At 35.7% G+C, this 17,816-nt stretch overlaps 1 protein-coding gene across 2 annotated transcripts in view; it reads right to left on the minus strand.

Moving 5' to 3' along the window:
- Window positions 1-17,816, minus strand: part of XPR1 (xenotropic and polytropic retrovirus receptor 1) — a 191,070-nt gene that overhangs the window by 29,168 nt on the left and 144,086 nt on the right. For both annotated transcript variants that reach the window (XM_060132192.1, XM_060132200.1), the window contains exons 10-11: window positions 13,323-13,494; window positions 11,999-12,193 (exon numbers count right to left, since the gene is read on the minus strand). In XM_060132192.1, the coding sequence (XP_059988175.1) occupies window positions 11,999-12,193; window positions 13,323-13,494 (367 nt within the window). The remainder of the gene's footprint in view (window positions 1-11,998; window positions 12,194-13,322; window positions 13,495-17,816) is intronic.

Raw genomic sequence — 17,816 nt, forward strand, 5'->3', positions numbered from 1 at the left:
CGGTCACCTACTTGCTACTTGACTTTGGAGCTATATTGTTTGTACTCAGATTCACAACCTACGTTCTTCCACTTCATAGCTGTACGACCAGCAAGTAACTTAACCTCTCTGTTTTGAATTTCCTCACCTAAAAAATGACGATCAAGTGATCACCTCCAACAAAGACTCTCCTTTTTATTTTGGACCATACAGAATTTATTCTGGCAAACAGAAGCAGCCACATCCTCATTCTAGAGGTACTCGTAGTTGCAGTTCTAGAGATAACATTGGTGTCCAGCATTGGTAGTGTTGGGAATACAAGCTGTGATGTCTTCACTGCCTGTGGGGATTTCTGTAAGCTACTCAACATCCTTTAAATAAATCTTTCTTAAGATAACCAGAGGGTTTCTGGTGGTTGTGATATGAATATTGGGCGTAGGGGGTTATTGGAAGGCAAAAACCCTGTAGTTTTAGAAACCATCTTGGAGACTGAGGACTTGGATTTCTCTCTCCTTTCCGAAAGTGTCATTTAGTACATGTGTATTTCCACAGCAAGTGAATAATAATGGCAAGACACAAAGTGTGGTAGCCATTCTCTAAAATGGCATCCAATGTTCCTTGCCCCTTGGTATTCACATCTCTCCGTAATTCCCTCCCACATTATTCCAGGGTCAGTCTGTAGCACCCAGCAGAAGTGATGGATGGATAAAGACTCTCCTTGACTTAAGTATAGTCAGGCTCCTCTAAGTTCCTTAGGCCGAAACTTGGTGTCCATCCTTGTCAAGCATGCATCACCCAGTTGTAGCAAGAATCTTGCTAAGTCAGTTTAGAGAGAACCCTTTACCCTTGATATCTGATCACCTCAATCTCTCATCAAATTCTTCATCCTCCACCTTTGGCATCTGATCATCCTGATTTGATTTCAGCAAAAATCCTGTCAAGTCAGTTTAGCCAAAATCCTCCCTTACCCTTGATGTTTCCTTTTAGCAATTTTCCACTCATTGACCACCACCCTGCTCCTTGGCTATAAATCCCCACTGGTCCATTCTATATTCAGAATTGAGCCCAGTTCTGTACTGAGATGACTTTTCCTCTATTGCAACAGTTCCTGAATAAAATTTGCTTTTGCCAATTTAACTACCATTCAGCTCTGATTCTAATACCTCATAATGTTGCTGCAAAGATTAAATGAGTTAATACATGTTAAATGCTTAAAAGAATGTTAGCTCATAGAAGTATTCAATAATTATTAGCTTTAAATAATATCATTATTCTTTGTGGCCTTTCCCGTTGCGGAGCACAGGCTCCGGATGCACAGGCTCAGCGGCCATGGCTCATGGGCCTAGCCGCTCCATGGCACGTGGGATCTTCCTGGACCAGGGCACGAACCCGTGTCCCCTGCATCAGCAGGCGGACTCTCAACCACTGCGCCACCAGGGAAGCCCAATATCATTATTCTTCATCTACTATTTGCAGGTGCTTTGGGTGACTTTTGACCAGCCACTGTATAATATTCCATGTACCATAAACTCACTGTAATTAAATTATTCTCCTACTGCTGGACATTCATAAGATTACTTTCGATTTTTACTATATAGGGCTGTGAACATATATTCATTTATACCCACTTCTCTAATCACTTCCTTAGGAAAAAGTTATGGAAAGGGAGTTACTAAGTCAAAAGGTATGAATGATTTTAATACTCTTGATAGAATTACCAAATTGCTTACCAATTTATACTCAATCAACAGAATGAGTGTTCATCTCTCCACATCCTTGCCAGCAATTTGTATCATCACTTCCTTGATTAAATATGATTTTAATTTGCATTTCTTTTGCTACTAGTAAAGTAGAACATTTTTCATGTTTATTAGCCATGTTTATTCTACAATATTATGTTTATATCCTTTTCCAATTAAAAAAAATCAGTTAAAATTAATTTGTTTTGTGGTGATTAGATTACAGTTTAAAAATATCCACTCCTTTCTTCCGTGACTCTTACTCCATTGATGTTGGGTTTAATAATTTGCTTTGTCTGTTCAGGATGGGCAGACTTCCTTTAGGCTTGGCTATATGACTTCTTTTGGCCAGTGGGAGGTTAGCAGATGTGAGACAAGCAGACTTAAAAAGTGTTTCTGCAATAGTAATTGTTTCTGCTAGTACCACATATCCTTGGATAACTGCTGCCCCTTCGGCTGGGACCCGAAAATGAACAAACATGTAACAAACTCAAACCCAACTTTCAGGAAAGAGCCCAAAACCTAACGGCAACAGCAGCCTAAAGCCGTGCTATTCAGCTAGAATAGCTAGTCCCCAGCCTAGTTCCACCAATTCCCAGCTGACCCGCAAACATAAAGGAGAATAAATATATACTCATATATAAAGGAGAATAAATTACTGCTGTTTTAAGCTGCTGAGTTTTGGGGTGGTTTATTATGTAGCGATATCTGATTAGTACACTTATTGTATTATATTATGAAACTCTGAAAGAAAGAGATTCATGTATAATCTACTACTTATATTCCCTAGAGTAACATATACCTAGCAGGAACTTAGGCCTCATAATTCATTTGCCTGCTCAGTTTTTCTCTTTTTTTCTTTTCTTTTTGCTGAAAATACCTAGACACTATACCTTTTCTTGATGTTTATACTTTTCACCAATAAGAGCCTCATGTAAAATTATATATAATATAAAATAATATATAAATTAAAAATTTTATTTGCAAGTACTTGTCTTTAAATTCTTTTTCAATTAGACAAATTGCTCCGTAAGTTGAATTCATAAATAATTTTGACCTTGTTCTTTTAAACATCACAGATCCTCCAGCAGTATCTAAACAATAATAGAGATTGTTTTTAAACTTTAAATTTTTGTGCATGAGTGTTTCAAAAGCAACACAATTTACATAGAAATGCTAACAAATTACATCTATCAGTTATAAGAGCAATTAAGAAAACAAAGGTGATTAGAGAAAAGTCAACAAAAACAGCTTCAGGGTATAAGGACAAGTGTTTTTTTAAAAAGCTTCTTTTATATGACAAAGATGATACAAAAATGTAATTTATTCAAAGCTATAATTAATGTTTTAAAAGAAACTTAAGGTGAAATATAAATGGGATTGTTAGTGTAATATTTATAAAATCATTTAAAATCAGCACAATGTAGGCTTCCCTGGTGGCGCAGTGGTTGAGAGTCCGCCTGCCGATGCAGGGAACACGGGTTCGTGCCCCGGTCTGGGAAGATCCCACATGCCGCGGAGCGGCTGGGCCCGTGAGCCATGGCCGCTGAGCCTACGCGGCCGGAGCCTGTTGCTCCGCAACGGGAGAGGCCACAACAGTAAGAAGCCCGCGTACCGCAAAAAAAAAAAAAAAAAAAAAAAAAAAAAAATCAGCACAATGCCAAGTAGATACAAGTTACCCAAGAAATACTATTAAAGTCCATTTAATAATCAGAAAGAAACAATACCTCACATCTGATTTTATAGCATCAGCAGGATTTAAGCCAATACTGACAAATGGTGAATTCTAAAATAATCTATCTCGGGCTTCCTTGGTGGCGCAGTGGCTGAGAGTCCTCCTGCCGATGCAGCGGACGCGGGTTCGTGCCCCGGTCCGGGAAGATCCCACATGCTGCAGAGCGGCTGGGCCCGTGAGCCATGGCCGCTGAGCCTGCGCGTCCGGAGCCTGTGCTCCGCAACTGGGGAGGCCGCGGCAGTGAGAGGCCCGCGTACCGCAAAACAAACAAACACACACAACAAATAAAACAAATAAAATAATCTATCTCTTTTCTGCCTTATTAGTTAAGCTAGAGAAATTACAGCGAAATGTATCAAATTTCAAAAGGGTTAAAGATTTGAGCTACTTTCAATACTAAGTCCAAAATGAAAGCATTTATTCAAATGAGTTGTTTTAAAAAATTTTGTGTATGTCTTTAAAAAGTTAATGGAACAAAAGTTTCCCTAGAGATTAAAAAAAAAAAGCATTTCTACTATAGTATAACAAGACTAAAATTTGGAAATTGTGGCATAGCAGCTCATTATTCAGGGTAGAAACAGCATAACAAACTGGCCATACCCCCAGAGAGGAAGCACTTCAGGACTATGTGTGCTCACCCAAAACAATGAAATGACTATTTGCACTGAAGGCACTGAACTACTGCTGAGGAATCCTCATTAGGGGACACAGCACCTCTTACAGAATGTTAAACAAGGAGGGATCTAGAAGATATACGAGATCTGGGCACTGGAAAACAACCATGCAAAGAAATACAAATGAACTCGGCTTTTAAGTGAGTAGAGAGTATCTCTTTTTTTCCAAGTATTTTAAAATGTCTAATAGTAAATGCTAACAAATGCTAACAAAGGAGTCTAAAGTAAAACATGAAGTATTTTTTAAGAGAAGTTTTTTTTTCTTCTATGTATTCAGAGAACAGCAAAGAGCAAAATCCACTAAGAATTTATAAATATTTTAGAATGTTAGAAACTGTAAATGAAAACCAGAAAATCTAATGAAGTACTCTCTCCCCATCAATGGATTAGAAATAATAACACAATGGCTTTTTTATTACTGTACCTCCCACAGGCTTTTCCTTGCCAAGGCCAAGAAACCTCAAGGATACACAAAAACCATTTAAAGTACTTTCCTGTCTCCTCCACTCGCAATTCCAACAAAAAACTTGTAGGAATTGGCTTCTAATTTAGGCTTGTAACGAAATGCGAATTCTTAAAATAAGATTGGCTGAGAGCTAAATCCTTTGTTTCTAAAATCAAAGATAGAAAATAAAATATACTGAAATGTTTAAAGTGTTTCCTTCTTACTACAAGGGCTAGCTGCAGTATTATCATACTTATTCTCCCAATAATGGGCCTAACCCCCCTCCCTCACCTTTTAAAAAGTGATTCTAAGTATAGCGTTAACCCTTGCGTCTCCATTTTTACAAATCATGTGGCATAAGACATAACCTTTGAAACAATCTTGAAAATGCCTCCAATAATGCTGTTACTATGGTAACTCTTGTAGGCTAGTTCTCTGAAAAAACTCAGATTCCTGAGTCTAAACAAAGTTACCTCACCATTTTCTACACTTCTCCCCCCTGAGAAAATTTATCCTTTGCAATAGCACATACACATTCAATTGAAAAAGATCAACCTCATTAACCATGCAGAATCTATTCTTTTTAACTTAATGATCATTTCTAGTCTATGTTTTCTGATACATTTCTCTTGGAATATTGTCCAAGAAAACAATAGAAATCAAATTCTGCTTTTGATCACCATTCAATGTCAAATTTTCTGTCATGGGTTCCTTTGTCTTTTTGGTAAAAAAATTTAGTGATATAAATATTTAATATGTAGCAACTATAAAAAGTGTTTTTTTTAAATTTTAGGGATATCATTAAACTACAACCAATGGTCCCTCTAAAAAATGCTTGTGTTTTTAAAAGTTTGACTGTGGGCACATGAATCAAGTTCAGTCAGTAAACAGCTGTGTTACTTGAATAAAAAACCAAACACATTCCTAATTGATACTTACCCAGTACAACACCCTTATCCACACACCCACACACACTCAAGGTGATCATAAGTGTTTCTTGTGAAAAGACTTTCCATAAAGGAAGACACACATATACTAGCTCTAGACAGTAAAGAGAATTATATTTCATCTAAAGATAAATTCCACTTGTACAGCAAGTCAGAATTTCTTGATTTCATGTGCGCTACCTTATTTGATCCTTACAACAAATCTGTGACATAAACAGAACAGATACTCTGATCTCTGCTTTAAAGGTAGGGTTTTATCTGGGGTTGGGGTGGGGGAACGCCCTAGGGATAAAGATGAACAAAACTGGGAAACAGTAACACTTGTAACACTTCTATCACTCATAAATTACACGGACTTGTGTTCTGACACATAATGGGATAAGTGGAATCCTCCCCAACTTAATATAGATAATAAGATACAGCTTAACCATAACCTCTGGGAAGTCTTCTCTACGCTTCCCTTCCTGAGGCCTAGAGGCTGGGTTAGGAACTTAAGCTGTATGTAGGCTGTTCTGGTAACCCTGCCATCTCTTTACTCTCTATTTTAACGTCTCTTTTTTAAATTGTGCTAAAGAGCACAGCATAAAATTTACCACCTTAACCGTTTCTCAGTGTACAGTTCAGAAGTTTTAATTATATTCACATTGTTGTGCAACCAATGAATGCCTTTTTACCTATTTCCCCTACTAGATCATAAATTCTTAAGGGCAAGAATCGTGTCTTGTTTGTTGTTCTTTTTTTATTGCCTGGCACAGCCTGATACATAGAATATTCTCAATAATTCTTAATCTATGAACCTACTTACCCACTCACCTCCCTACCTAATTCAGAATTAAAGCTAAAAAATGAGGTGTTTACACAGGGGTATACATAAGTATATTAATTTCAGTCAAAACTCTGTTGTTGTCGTGTATCGATTTATTACGCTTTCAAAACTGTTGTTGTCGTGTATCGATTTATTGCACTTTGCAGACACAGTGTTTTTTACAAATTGTGTTGATCAAGTCTACAGGCACTATTTTTCCTTTTGCTTACTTCATATTTCTGTCAAATTTTGTTAATTCTTGCAATATTTCACAAACTTTTTCATTATTATAATAATTGTTATGATGATCAGTGATCTTTGATGTTTCTAATGCAAAAGCATGAGAAGGTTCATTGAAGTCTCAGATGATGGTTAGCATTTTTAATGGTAAAGTATTTTATTTATTATTATTATTATTTAATTTTTATTGGAGTATGGTTGCTTTACAACGTTGTGTTAGCCTCCACTGCACAACAAAATGAATCAGCCATACACATACAGATATCCCCTAACAGTAAAGTATTTTAAATTAAGGTATGTAAAGTCAGAACTTTTTCTGATTTGGCTGACTGGTTTTCTAATTAGGGTATATAGCAGATATTCTCTATAAATTGGATGAGTGTAATCTGCAGCTCCAAAATTTGTTTTCAAAAATACATTTAAAAAATGTGTTAAAGCATTTCATCAAAAACACTGCATTGAAAAATGTATTAAAATTAACAATATTTTAATTTTCCTAATTGTTTCTTGAGTATGTTGAACTAAACAAGGAGTCTTTAAAACTAAATATATGATTGGTCCTACTCAAGCTTTTTGGTATACTCTCCAGAAAAAGAGAAAGTGAATGACTCTAGTGACTAGTTAACAAATCGTTTTTCATTCAGTTTATGTTAAATTCTTTACTCAGTTTATTTTCAACTCTTTGCTTTCAACAAAGAAAACTTGATAGATCACAAAAAATAATTATTAATAATAGTTTACTATGCAATTTTGGGGGGCATATAATTCAGAATTTGTCCAAAAAACTGAGGGACAATGCAACAACAAAATTTCCATTCTTATGTATATAGCAATGCTAACAAAGTTTCTCAGGATTTACTTATATAAAAACTGAAAAATGGAAGAGTAATAAGTAATATAAATTTACCTCATTAAGAAACATTGGGACTTCCCTGGTGGCAGAGTGGTTAAGAATCTGCCTGCCAATGCAGGGGACACAGGTTTGAGCCCTGGTCCAGGAAGATCCCACATGCTGCGGAGCAACTAAGCCCGAGTGCCACAACTACTGAGCCTGTGCTCTAGAGTCCACGAGCTGCAACTACTGAGCCCGTGCACCTAGAACCTGTGCTCTGCAATAAGAGAAGCCACTGCAATGAGAAGCCCGCACACCGCAACGAAGAGTAGCCCCCACTTACTGCAACTAGAGAAAGCCTGTGTGCAGCAATGAAGACCCAACACAGCCAAAAATAAATACATAAATATTTTTTAAAAAATAAATATTTATGTGTAATAATTATTAAAATTTGTAATGTTATGTTGACAACTATAGATAAAATCAGAGTAATGATAATTACAACACAGAAAGAAAAAAATTATTCTAACAAGTATTTTTCCTAATAATAGGAATTTATATTCCTAGTAACTAATTTTCCTACTAATAGGAAATTAATAATTTAATTTCAATTTACATGCTATGTATCAGACAAAAGTCATTAAAACAAAAGTATACTATACTAAAATAAAGTTCAATGGGACAGAGATGTAAAATTTCTGACTATTGTAGAATTGCTTCATTAAAAAAAATTAAATCATGGTATAATGCCTCTATATTTAGATTACCTGGGTACACTTAGTAGAAACACTTAGCAGCTTTAAAAAAAATGTGAATATTTAAAATTTACTGGAAAAGATTTTTTTGTAATTATTTAAATTTAAGACAAAAAATTTCAGACATAAACTTAAAAATGTCTGAGAAGTAATATAATTTAAAATAATAAAATAAAGATAATAAAGTAATATATCAATAGTTTAAAAGGTTATTTGAATGGGTACATGAACAACAAAAAAAAATCTAAGGACAATACTATCCAAACCACTGCTTCTAGCTTTAGGTGTTCAGATTTGGAGTGTTTGCAGATTCGAGGAATTCAGATTTTCAGCTTCTTACTGAATGGTATCAGTATAGTTAAAGACATGTTATATCCTAAAATATTCAACCAAAAAAAAAAAAAAAAGAAAAGAAAAACCAGTACTCAATTTTACCCAGGATGGGAGAAAAGTGAAGGGTTATTAAGCCATAGGGTAGCATGTATCAAATTAACTGCCTGACTTAGAAATTCTCTATTAACAACCTTCTGAATCATGATGCATGCCTGGACTGAAAAATAGCATTCTTCACCAAGAGTTAAAATTTGGGGAGCTTTCATGGATAGGAAGAATTAATATTGTTAAAATGACCATACTACCCAAGGCAATCTACAGATTCGATGCAATCCCTATCAAAATACCAATGGCATTTTCTGCAAAGCTAGAAAAACAACAAACCCAAATTTGTATGGAAACACAAAAGACCCCCCCAAACAGCCAAAACAATCTTGAGAAAGAGCAAAGCTGGAGGTAACACGCTCCCTGATTTCAAACTATACTATAAAGCTACAATAATCAAAACAATATGGTACTGGCACAAAAACAGACACATGATTAGTAGAACAGAGAGCCCAGAAATAAACCCATGTATCATAAGTATTGGGTTGGCCAAAAAGTTCGTTCGGGTTTTCCATAACAGCTTATGAAAAACCCGAACAAACTTTTTGGCCAACCCAATACTTATGATCAATTAAACTGTGACAAAGGAGGCAAGAATATACAATGGGGAAAAGAAAGCCTCTTCAATAAATGGTGCTGGGAAAACTGGACAGCTATAGGCAAAAGAATCAAACTGTACTACCTTTTCACATCATATACAAAAATACACCCCAAATGAATTAAAGACTTAAATGTAAAACCCGAAACATTAAAACTCCTAAAAGAAAACATAGGCAGTATGCTCTTGACATCAGTCTTAGCAATATTTTTTTGGATATGTCTCCTTAGAAAGGGAGACAAATGCAAAAATAAACAAATGGGACCTAATCAAACTAAAAAGCATTTGCACAGGGAAGGAAGTTATCAACAAAACGAAAGGGCTGCCTATTGAATGGGACAAGATATTTGCAAAGGACATATGAGGTAAGGGGTTAATATCCAAAATATACAAGTAACTCATACATCTCAACATGCAGAAAAACCCAACCTGATTAAAAAATGAGCAGAGGACCTGAACAGAAATTTTTCCAAAGAAGACATTCAGATGGACATCAGGCACATGAAAAGATGCTCAACATCATTAATCATCATGGAAATGCAAATCAAAACCACAATGATATATCACCTCACACCTGTCAGAATGACTATTATCAAAAAGACAATGAAAAACAAGTGTTGGAGAGGGTGTGGAGAAAAGGGATCCCTTGTGCACTGTAGGTGGGAATTTAAATTGGTGCAGCCACTATGGAAAACAGTATGGAGATTCCTCAAAAAATTAAAAATAGGACTACCACACAATCCAGGAATTCCACTTCTGGGAATTTTTCTGAAGAAAATAAAAGCACTAATTTGAAAAGACATATGCACCACTGTGTTTACTGCAGTATTATTTATAATAGCCAAGGTATGAAAGCAATCTAAGTGTCCATTGATAGATGAATGGATAAAGATGTGGGGGGTATACACACACACACACACACACACACACACACACACACACACAATGGAATATTACTCAGCCATAAAAAAGAATGAAATCTTGCCATTTGCCACAACATGAATGGACTAGAGGGTATTATGCTAAGTGAAATAAGTCAGACAGAGAAAGACAAATAGTATATGATTTCACTTATAAGTGGAATCTAAAAAACAAACCAAAAAAAGAACAAACATAACAAAACAAAAGCAGACATACATACAGAGAACAAACTAGTGGTTGCCAGCAGGGAGGCGGGTTAGGGGATGAGTGAAATAGGTGAGGGAGATTAAGAGGTATAAAATTCTAGTTATAAAATAAATAAGTCATGGGGATCTAATGTACAGCATAGTAATTATAGTCAATAATATTGTGATAACTTCTTATGGTGACAGACAGTAACTAGACTTATCATGATCACTTTGTATTATATAGAAATACTGAGTCACTATGTTGTACACCTGAAACTAATACAATATTGTTAAGTCAATTATACTTCAAGGAAAAAAAAAACTATTAGAAGGCACTGGAAAGCCACCAAAAGCAGGCAAAAAGCCTGAGCTTACTTTGAAAAGACGTTGGCATAAAGAGTAAGAATTGTGAGTTTGTGGCTTTTTGCCTGAGGGTGCTCCCAATACCCTCTTTCTACTCCAGTCACAGAAAAATCAGTCTTACTGCCTCCAGGACAGAGTCAGGATTGATGGAACAGCTAGAAATTTAAAGGGGTAATCCTTGAAGGGAGAGACCTGCAGAAAGGGTAAAATGCAAAATCTGAGTACAAAATCTACCAGTATCCCAGGCCGACCAATGGGTAAGCATGTACAATGGAGAGTCTGAGGAGCTAGCCAAACAGTAGGTGCACATGAGAGAGGAGTTAAAAAAAAAAAATGAAGGGAGCTTCAGGATGTATTTCTTTCACTGAGGTACTTAGTTAAATTACATCATTTAACAAGAGTGCCTCCACAGTGGTAAAGTTATTGGCTGCATTATCAATATTACTGCAAAGTGTTCTGCTGGACCAAATCACAAGCTTTACAAAAAATAACCAGCCTAATCTTTCAAGACCATCAGACACACAGCAGCAGTTGTGGAGCACTAGCTAAGGCTCCTAAATACAGCATCTCAATTAAAAAAAAAAAATCACAGAAAAAGAACTTTTTATCAAAGTATCTAAAAATAATTGTAATAATTTCAATTGGTAACATTTCTTTACCACTCACAGATGAAAGTGCAGCCTCTAAGGTGCAGGCTGATACTGATTTAAATAGACAAAGAAGGAAGGCATTTTAGTAAAAGGAAGTGAGATCTTTGATTGACAGTTCTTAGGAGAAGGTTAAAAATTCAAAAGGAGTGCCTGTATGTGGCTCAGAACCTAAAAGCCTTTTTCTCCTCCCAACAGAAGAACAGTCTCAAGTAATAACTGGTTGCCATGGAGATAAGAAACTAGAGAGATCAGAGAACTCAATTTGCAGTTAAATAGGCTGGAAACAATCCTTACTACTTGGTGAAGGAAAGCGATTAAAAATATACATGATTGCCAGAGGGAATCTTCTTCACGTAGCATTTCCTAACCTCATTAATGAACAAGAAGTCTAAAAAACCAAATGCAAACCCAAGGTGTCTTGGATTGAACCCATTAAACAAATTCAGGACTTCAAACGTTATCAAAATCCTTTCTCTTCCAGATGACTTTGATTCTTTTTAACGGTACTTGTTAGTAAATACTGGAATGAGACTAAAATTGTGTTCAAGAACAAAGTAGTATACCTGACGGGACTGGAGCATCAATGGAAAAAAAAGAAGCATGACAAATGGAAAGGTAACCAGAGTAAGAAGCAGATTCAAGTGGTGAAAATCCAGATTTTGAAAAATCTTTTCACAATCAATGAATACCTTTGTGAGTGCTGTAAAGGGCTGCAAACGTCACCGTGAAGAAAGTCGTGGAGTATTTCCCAGCATTAACTAAATGAGGAAAGGCCCTTTTTGTGTCTCGGTATCGGCGCAGGCACTGGATAAAGCGAAGCCAAGCAGGAATGCACTGAACAATAGCCCGCACACCATATGAGTAATTGTGGCAAATTTCTGGTTCTGTGAAGATTTCAAAGAAGAAAAGACTACAATTAAAAAAAAAAATAACTTGTTCACATCATTTAGAGTCATATATTGTAACCACTAGGAAGTCCATAAAAGCAAGGAACCTGGGTTTCAGAATCACTTTTTTCTTTGCAACTATTATATTCTTAAACTTTTTAGTGGTTGATAAGCTGAGAAGAGAAGGTAAAATACACAGTGGGAACTTAGAAAAATCTGCTGGCTCAGATTTCTGACTATTCTGGAATCACCTTCTTTGGAGTGTGGTAAAACTATAAGACAATTAGAAGATGAGTACACTAATCAAGGAGAAAAAAATTAGCTCTGAAACATCTGGAAAACCTATATATATCACTGGTGACTCCAGTCAATTTCATGAACTCCAAACCACTACAATATATCCACTATAGGTTGTTCACACTCTTGTTCTTTAAATAAAACGAACAAAGAAAACAAACAGCAGAGTTTATACTTTTAAAATGAGAAGAATAGAGTTCGTAAATCAATTTTCTTCAAATTCTGGAAATGTATCAGAGTGGTTCAACATACAATAGAATTGTGATCTGCTGGCATCAATGAAAATGTGTTGGCACTGGCTTCATTAACTTTTGTTAGTCAGATGTTACATAATCTGTCTAAAGTTGGTCTTTGTCATTAAGGCAAAATTCCTTAGTAACTTGAACACCTGGCATAAACAAAGAGTGATAAAAAGAGCCAAAAGAAAAATAAGGTCCCCAAGAAGAATTAAAAAACATCTATGACTTTCTCAAAGCACTTGATCTAATTTCTAAATTATCAGTATTTTTGATCATAGTAAAGCAATACTGTGATAGCAATTGCTGACACTAAAGCATCTGTGATTTAATTACCAATGTATTAGAAGTTTTTTAGTTTTAGAATTCTTTAAGTGTAAGTTGTAAATCTCCTGGCAAATGAATAGCTAAAATTATAATATATAATTTAAGAGCCAAATTATATCAGATAAAGAGATTGCTAAAGGAGTGCCAAGTACATTTAATTAAATTTGGAATATTATTGGATGATCTTAAATTTCTCAGTTATCATTCCCAGTATTTCTTGGTTTACACTGGCAGTTCAGTAGTGTGGATGCACATTCATACCCTACCTTCTGAATCATTTGGCAACAGGCCCCCACTTTCATCCCATTTGAGCTCAAAACTGTAGAAGCAGATCATATATTCCAGGTCCATCAGTATCACTGACAGGCTGTTCAGCTGATCGGCCAGCCAGAAATCAGCAAAGCCTACCTTATGGAAGGGGGCTGTAAATACTCGAAACTGGGAGAAAGAAAAAAAATCAGAAAACACAGAAACAAGAAAGTTCATATTAAATTTCTCTAATTCATGTCTGACCCTGCAGCATGATTACTTTAGTTGATAAAATGGAAACCAATGAACTAATCACAAACACAGGGACCTGGCAACAGTGGCTAGGTTGAGAATTAGTAATGAAGGAAATGAGTTGAATGGACAACTAAGAAAGGAATTAAAAGGGTGGGGCAGGGGGAAGGCAGGAATAGCTACAGTCAGAAAACAGAAAGCAGAGAGGTGGGAAGAGCTGAAGTGGAAAGCACAGGGAATGGCACAAATGCACCGAGAGGACATTTAGCGTTAGTCTAAATTAAATTTTGCTGGAGACCCATGTGCTATGATAATTTCTGGAATATTCTCCCATCTTAGCTAACTGAATACAAAGCTCTTCTTTGCCTACACAGGATAGGAAGGGGAGGATAGCGCCTCGTCTGAAGTATGTATTATTCTCTAACCAAAGTCACTTTCATTTCACTAATGCCATGGTGATAATTGTATTTGTCTTCAAATTATGCCACAAAACTCAGTCCACATCCCACTGTTACAAAAACAATGATAAATAAATTCAGGTTACATGTCTTGAGCACTAATCCACTCTGTATTTTTCTCATAATGCATTTCTTATAATCCATTAACTATAACAATTCTGAGCTAGGTATTATCCATATCCCCATTTTACAGAAGACCTATAACAATAACTCCTCCTGACTCTATTCTGTGGAAGCCTGTTTACTACTGCAAAGGAAAATCCTGGCGTTGCAAAGAGAGAAAGAATTAGATACTAATCATCAGAAATAAGCTCAAATTGTACAGACTGCCTTGAAAGGCCTTGAGTGAAGTGAGGATGGGATGAAGGCAGCTTTCCTCCTCACCCTGTTAGACCCTTTCTATCTTACACAGGTGAAAATGGACTCCTAAAACAAGGAATTCTGGCTAAGCAACAGTTTTGAGAAAATGAGTCTAAAGCTATAGCTCTCCTGCCATCTAGGTATATTCATTTAATGGACATATCCAGCCTGGGAGACTATGGCTCTCTTCTCTCAGACTTGGCTGGTTCTTTCTATTCTTTCTCTAAATAATTCCCTTGATTATTTCAGGGAAATAATAAATGACTATATTACAAATCAATCCTGGGTGTCAACTATCTATGACAGGTATTGTCTTGGAGCTTTGGAATTTAGACCAGGGGTCTACAGGACACAACACAGGCTTTAAGACATTACTTTCTGGAGCTGATATATTTTGTGTCCACGGTTCAATCTCTGATCACTCGCTTACTCTTTCAGAAAGTTGTTCAGTAAGCCAGATGAGATGTTACCATTTGCAACCATAAGCTCCAGATACAGCAAACTTTATTTTTTTTTCAGGGTAGGGTGGGGTAGGAGGTATTAGGGATTGAGATGTTAATCATTTATGCACAAAGAGGTTCTGGTACCAGTTTATATAATATTTTAAGAAACTCTAGGTACAGAATGGATTTAAAAGATTCAAAGAGACAGAAACAAGAGAATAATTTAGGATATAACAACAAAGGATCAGGAAGTCTTACTCAGTCTAGTCATGGACTTTTGTGAAACTGGTAGCCTAGGGCAAACTTCTCATTTCTCACTGACGTTAGACAGACTACCATTACTGTCACAACCTGCCACACCCAGCCTCAAAACCTGGCTATTACAGAAAACCTCTGTAAGAGCAGAAGGGGAGGACAGTGTATTAAATAAGAAACAAAGAGATAGAGGGATGCACTAGAAAAGGAAAGGAGTGACATAAAATAAAAATTGGAAGGAAGGGAAAATTTACAGAAGAGAGAAGATGAAAAAAGAAAGAAAGAAGGGAGTGGTAAATATTGGTATAAGACAACTAATGAAGGTAAGAACATAATTATAGTCATTCATACATTTAACAAAGATTATTAAGTATTTACTGTATGTCAGGCATTGTGGAGGTACTAAATAAATAAAACATGGCCTGTACCCTTAAAGACCCACAATCCCTTTGGTCAAATAATAAATACCTAAAGAAATAATTACAGCACCATGTGGTAACTGCTATTACAGATAGGCATACAAAATACCCTGGAAATACAAAGAAAGGAACAAGTAGTTTGGTCAGAGGTAGGGTGAGTGGAAATGAAAATAAACAGATCATACTTAACTCCCTGACATTAACACATAGTCAAATTCATCTTAGATTTATCTGAATGCCTCCTTTTTAAAAAAAATTTTATTTATTTATTTATTTATTATTTTTGGCTGTGTCGGGTCTTCGTGTCTGTGCGTGGGCTTTCTCTAGTTGCGGGGAGCGGGGGCCACTCTTCATCGCGGTACGCGGGCCTCTCACTGTCGCAGCCTCTCTTGTTGTGGAGCACAAGCTCCAGACGCGCAGGCTCAGTAGCTGTGGCTCACGGGCCCAGTTGCTCCGCGGCATGCGGGATCTTCCCAGACCAGGGCTCGAACCCGTGTTCTCTGCATTGGCAGGCAGATTCTCAACCACTGTGCCACCAGGGAAGCCCTGAATTCCATTTTTTGAGTGAGAATTCTCCTTCCTTTCTTATTCTGGCTAAGGTCTTTCAACTTCTACTTTGTTGTGATTTAAATTAAAATGATAACAATTCACTGAGTAACTGTATTAAGAAAGCTACAGACAACCTGGATATCTGATGTTTTACCCACATACACAAAAAGACCACTAACAAGTTATTACAAAGAATGTATGTTATCATCTTCTAAGTTAAGATGATGAAGTTAAGGAGATAAACAGTTAAGCAGATGAAGTCTTAATTTCTACTTGTGGATAATCACATTCTTTCCAAATCTGATTTTAAGATTCCTGTTAGGTGATCCACTAATCAAAGTTAAACATGTAGATAAAGTGACCACCAGGTCTAACTGTTAAATGGTAGTGTTTAAGAACACAGATTATGGAGCCAGAATGCCTGGGTTCATATTCCATCTCCATTACATCCTGGCTTTGTGACCTTATTTAACTTCCCTGAACCTAGGTTTCCTCATTCATAAACTGTGGATTAATAGTAGCTCCAACCTCATGGTTTATTAAAAGGATTAAATAAGTTGATACATATAAAATGTCCAGAATAGTACATTATTAAATGAGAACATTTCTCTAATCTATTCTTATAATAGACACGTGTAAAACTTTTATTATACAACTAAAGAAAATACTGGAAAAACCAATTCCAAAATAATATAGCAAAAGACTCTAATTTAAAAACTTTATGCAGCCTTCTATAAGAATAACTTGATACTTTTGTTTAGAAAATCTGAGGCATTGTTTATGCTTCCTAACTGGATTTCCAAGTAGGACAAATACAGATCTGGAGAGAGGATATATGACCTAATGAATGTAAATAAACTGTATTAATCTGACATATAATACTAATATCAAAACAAATCAATTTCTTAAAAAAATTGTTTAGCTTCTTTTGGGGAGAGGAGTAACATATCAATTCCATAGATTCAAATTTAAATATGAATATAAGTGGTGCCCAGTGCCTACCACTATGGCCAAGTGACATATGTTCTTTTTCCACCAAAAATTAAGGAAAAAAAGAAAAAGGGAAATGTAGTTTACTTTAGGATGAAGCTTTAAGAAAAGCTGTATCAGAAAAACATAACTAGGGTAGAAACGTTCTTGTTAAATCACTAGAAATAACTCTAAGGGTAAATTTTCTCAGTGAGATTTGAATTAAAATAAGTCAATAGGTCAATTAATAGTAAAATATTCTATAAATAACATTTTTACTATTTACAATTATTACAAACATACCAAATCACAATGCTTGCTTCCGTATTTCACTGCTTCTGAGAGTATGTTTTACTATTCTCTTATTTCTTATTACACCCCTGCCACCCCATTCCATCAACAGTCCTCATTTATTAACACACAACAGATGCACAGATAAATGTCTACTCAATGGGGAATCGTTCTGCTAATAAGAATAACTGGTCATTCATGAATCATACCCGCTTCCTATTTAAACAAAGAAGGGTGCAATGGGGAAATGTTCACTTAGCACATAATGTACACAACTGTATTATTTTGTTATTGTAATGATGCAATCATCTTAACAATTTTCTAAGTCTTTCAAATCTCATTTGAAAATAACTTTATAGAGATTTCACAGTAATTTAGGAAGGAAAAATAGGTGTTTATAATCTTGTAGTTATTTCCTTGTAACCAGAAGAATATTAACATTTTTTATGCAAATAACACAGTTTAGAAACTCCACAAAATCTAGAAATAAAATGACAATCTCAAAATAAGAAAGG

Source organism: Lagenorhynchus albirostris, chromosome 2 (assembly GCF_949774975.1).
Source record: "Lagenorhynchus albirostris chromosome 2, mLagAlb1.1, whole genome shotgun sequence".
Classification (NCBI taxonomy): domain Eukaryota; kingdom Metazoa; phylum Chordata; class Mammalia; order Artiodactyla; family Delphinidae; genus Lagenorhynchus; species Lagenorhynchus albirostris.